General features: G+C 36.2%; 1 protein-coding gene across 2 annotated transcripts in view; it reads right to left on the bottom strand.

The window, feature by feature from the left end:
- Positions 1-3682, bottom strand: part of LOC106468048 (uncharacterized peptidase C1-like protein F26E4.3) — a 17885-nt gene extending 14203 nt beyond the window's left edge. Inside the window, exons 1-2 of one of the 2 annotated variants that reach the window (XM_022396355.1) lie at positions 3607-3682; positions 2835-2898 (exon numbers count right to left, since the gene is read on the bottom strand). In XM_022396355.1, the coding sequence (XP_022252063.1) occupies positions 2835-2898; positions 3607-3667 (125 nt within the window). In that variant the 5' untranslated portion in view covers positions 3668-3682. Of the gene's footprint in view, positions 1-2834; positions 2899-3347; positions 3442-3606 lie in introns of those variants that run through there. The other variant, XM_022396354.1, reaches the window with a different exon arrangement.
- Between the last annotated feature and the right edge of the window lie 654 nt (positions 3683-4336).

The raw sequence follows: 4336 nt of genomic DNA, 5'->3' as shown, positions 1-4336 counted from the left end.
GTGGTGATGACTAGCTGCCTTCCCTCTAGTCTTACACTGCTAAATTAGGGACGGCTAGCGCAGATAGCCCTCGTGTAGCTTTGCGCGAAATTCAAACAAACAAACAATTGTTTTGTGATTTAATATTAAATGATTATTTACTTTTCATAACAAATAAGTTAAAAGTAATTATTTTAAAGGTTATAGTTATGACAAGTTTGGTTGCGTAACTCGGTAAGTGTCATGTGTGGTTCAATTGTTGTAACATTGTTGACGAATTTACTCGAATCTTCGGTATATTTCTCGTTACCTTAAAGTGAGTATTGTTACATTATAGCGTCGCTTGCGCAGTTTATAGAAAGTTCGATGCCTCAGTGAATAAGATATATATATATATATATACATAGGTGACTCGCGAGTGCAAGTTAAGTGAAGCGAAGATAAAAAGTGAAGTGAAAGTAAAAGTCCAGTCAGAAAACGCGAAGTTAACTTGCGTGTGCGTGATTAGCCATAATGAGCGTTATTTTAAAGTAAGTTTAACAGAGATAAGGAGAATAATTTGTCTTGTCAAAGAGTGTTCTAAAGTAATTGAACCAGGCTGTGTGGACTTGGACGAAAAGAGACAATTTATCGGAGATTGTACAGTAAGAAATAGAGCAGAGAAAATAATCTGTCTTGTCAATTGGATTCTAAGGTAGTTGAATCAGCCTATGTGGACATTTTACAATAATTAAAATTATTTAGAGTTTTAGACACAGCTTTGATATCCTATAGTGTAAAGAATTTTTGTACGTACGTTTGACTTGTTTTGAATATATCATTTTAAAACAAGTGGATTGTGTGCTGTCCGTTTATTGTTCAAATTTATTGCCAACAAGTCACAGACACCTACTGTAGAAGAATCCCAGCCCAACTTTACATACTTAAAACTCTGACATAGCCCGTTGTGTGGCTTTGTGCTTGACTTCAAACAAACAATCAATATAATATTAATGTTTATAAGAAACAGAAATTTACAAGTAAAAAACGAAACAAGTAGTTATATTACTGATGTATTGAAATTTTTTTACGTTCTTTACATTGACTAATAACATGCATAAGTTTTACTGGATACATAAAGTAACAAGCCTGGTATGATTTGGTGGTTAGGGCACTCGACTTGCAATCTGAGGGTCACGGGTTCGAGTCCCGTCCTTGAACATGCTTGCTCTTTTAGTTGTAGAGGCGTAATAATGTGACGGCCAATCCCACTATTCGTTGGTAAAGAGTAGCCCATGAGTTGGCGGCTGGTGTTGTTGTCTAGCTGCCTTCCTGCTATTCTATTATTCCAAATTATGAACGGCTACTGTAGATAGCCCTCGAGTAGCTTTGTGCAGATTAAAAAAAACAAAACAACAAAACATAAATATTTTCCAGAACGTGATCTTCTAAAATGGCATTTCGTGTGTCGTTCATGACATTGATACGTTTTGTTCCGGACAAGCTCTTACACATTTTTAGATTTAGAACTTAATACAAATATGGGTGATTTAGCAGTAGACAAAAGAATTAGATTTCAAACATTTATCTCCTGTTACTGCGACCAATCGAGAGGTCTTATTAATTAAACTTGGGGGGTGCAGTAAGTCGGGAGGAGAAGAATCTTTCTTTTCATCTATATTTAATCGTCGACGGAAGAATGCCAGAGCTAGGCCTCAGCTTTTCATTATATATACACTTGAAAGTGCACACGCTCCTAATATCAAAGCTATTATAACAGTCTGGGGGTGTTATAAGGTGCCTCTAAGTGGGATGTAATGTGAAAAATGTATTTTCCTTCATACATCATAGCTTTGTTTAAATTTATTACTCATTTTCCACTTCTGATGCATGTAGGCGGCAAGTTTTTTTTTATGATCAGGTCATAAGGGTGTGGTTTTATTTGACCTTTTCGAGAATTTAGCTCGTTTATTGTTAATATACTCGACCATGATCGTTAAAGAAGTACCTTAATAGTTGCAACTATTATATCCTTAATATGTACTTTTATCAAACAGATAATCAGGTTTGAACTATTGGAACGTACTGGCAACCAGCTTTAGATCTAGTAGAACGTACTGGCAACCAGCTTTAGATCTAGTAGAACGTACTGGCAACCAGCTTTAGATCTAGTAGAACGTACTGGCAACCAGCTTTAGATCTAGTAGAACGTACTGGCAACCAGCTTTAGATATAGTAGAACGTACTGGCAACCAGCTTTAGATCTAGTAGAACGTACTGGCAACCAGCTTTAGATCTAGTAGAACGTACTGGCAACCAGCTTTAGATATAGTAGAACGTACTGGCAACCAGCTTTAGATCTAGTAGAACGTACTGGCAACCAGCTTTAGATATAGTGGAACGTACTGGCAACCAGCTTTAGATCTAGTAGAACGTACTGGCAACCAGCTTTAAGTGTGAGTTTTAATCATACAACCACCTTTACTTGGGTGCAGGCTTTAAACACACACCCACTTTTACCTAGGTGTACATTTTAATTATCCACTCAATTTTACCAAGGTGTAGATTTTAACCGTATACCCACCGTTACCTAGATGTATATTTTAATCAAACACCCAACTTCACCTAGGTGTAGATCATACACCCACAGTTAAATAGGTGTAGGTTCTAACCATCTTATATTCGTATATTGTGGAATGGAATAGTCGATAAATAGGTTTTAATTAGTAAACTAATTTATATATTAACCATCAGTAAACAGTTTACTTGGTGAAGTGAACACGCGGCAAATACATAATTAAACTACGTCCAGTTTTGTTGTATATCTAAATCATAGATTCACTCGTCTAATCCAACTGCTCCGTTTTTAAACTTACCACGTGTTACAATTCTTCTTAATCTTCTGTCCCACGGTGTAGCTTTCACTTCCTTCATAACAGTCTGAAACAAAACCAAAATCATGCGAGTGTTATCAAGTAGTTTTACAACATTACTTCCAACCAAAACAACGTATATTCATCTTTTAAATTGATTACAAAAATGTTGTTTGTTTTGTTAAGCATAAAAGCTAACGAATGGGCTATCTGGGATATGCCCACCCCGGGTATCGAAACCCGATTTTTAGCCTCATAAACTCTCAGACTTACCGTTGAATCATGGCTTATTGGTTAAGGTGCTCGACTCGTAATCTGCGGGTTGAAATCCCCATCACCGCCCCCCCTCCAGTGGCACAGCGGTATCTCTGCGGACTTACAACGCTAGAATCCGGGTTTCGATACCCGTGGTGGGCAAAGCACAGATAGCCTATTGTGTAGCTTTGTGCTTAATTACAAACAAATAACTACTAGAATACTATATATATTTCATTACACTCATTTTAAAACCATCACAGCTTTTGTATGTGATCCTGTGTGCTAACTTCTTAACAAGAATTAACAGAATACTAAATAATGTGGAGAAAAGAAACATTAACGGAATTTTAAATAACGTAGGGGAAAAAAAGGCAAAGGATTACTAAACACTGTATTAAAAATAAAAACAACAACAAGATATATAATGTAAAAAATATCGAAATCTTCGAAAGAACATCGCAGCCTAGCAACCACAAAACACCACCCGTTACTAGACAACGAAAAAACTAGTCGTTACCATAGAGATCATTAAACAATTTCTTCGTGATAAATCGACAACGAGGTATCTTATCCTTCATGACTTATTTCCTACTAAGTGCATAATTCTTTTTCTGCCTTGCTGTGCGTGGTATGCTCTTCGCCCACGTACCAATTGTATGGTTATCTTTTCGTTGAATCGCCATATATTACATTAAGCCTATTTGTACCCACCCCCGCCATAGATGGACATAACACGTTTATTGTGAACTTATTAAGTTAAATGTAACTGAGGCGAAAGTTAGTGGCGCCCTCGTACGAAAAAACTAGTTGAGCATAATTTTTCGAATTGTAGTATTTGTTGTTGTTGGTTTTTAAAATAAAAAAACAATTATAGTGTTATATATATATATTGACAAAACGACCTCAAAATAAAATTCTGTAACTTTACATTTTTTTCTGCAACGGGATAAACTATAACTCAAGCAGGACGACACCTTGAAAAATAACACGTAACTCACGCTAAAACTCAAGCAGGATGACACCCTGAATAAAGAAACATGTAACTAACTCTATAACTCAAGCAGGACGACACACTGGATAAAGAAACATGTAACTAACTCTATAACTCAAGCAGGACGACACACTGGATAAAGAAACATGTAACTAACTCTATAACTCAAGCAGGACGACACACTGGATAAAGAAACATGTAACTAACTCTATAACTCAAGCAGGACGACACACTGGATAAAGAAACATGTAACTAA

Source organism: Limulus polyphemus, unplaced genomic scaffold (assembly GCF_000517525.1).
Source record: "Limulus polyphemus unplaced genomic scaffold, Limulus_polyphemus-2.1.2 Scaffold2849, whole genome shotgun sequence".
NCBI classification, from domain to species: Eukaryota; Metazoa; Arthropoda; class Merostomata; order Xiphosura; family Limulidae; genus Limulus; species Limulus polyphemus.
This window is presented reverse-complemented; position numbering and strand designations above follow the sequence as displayed.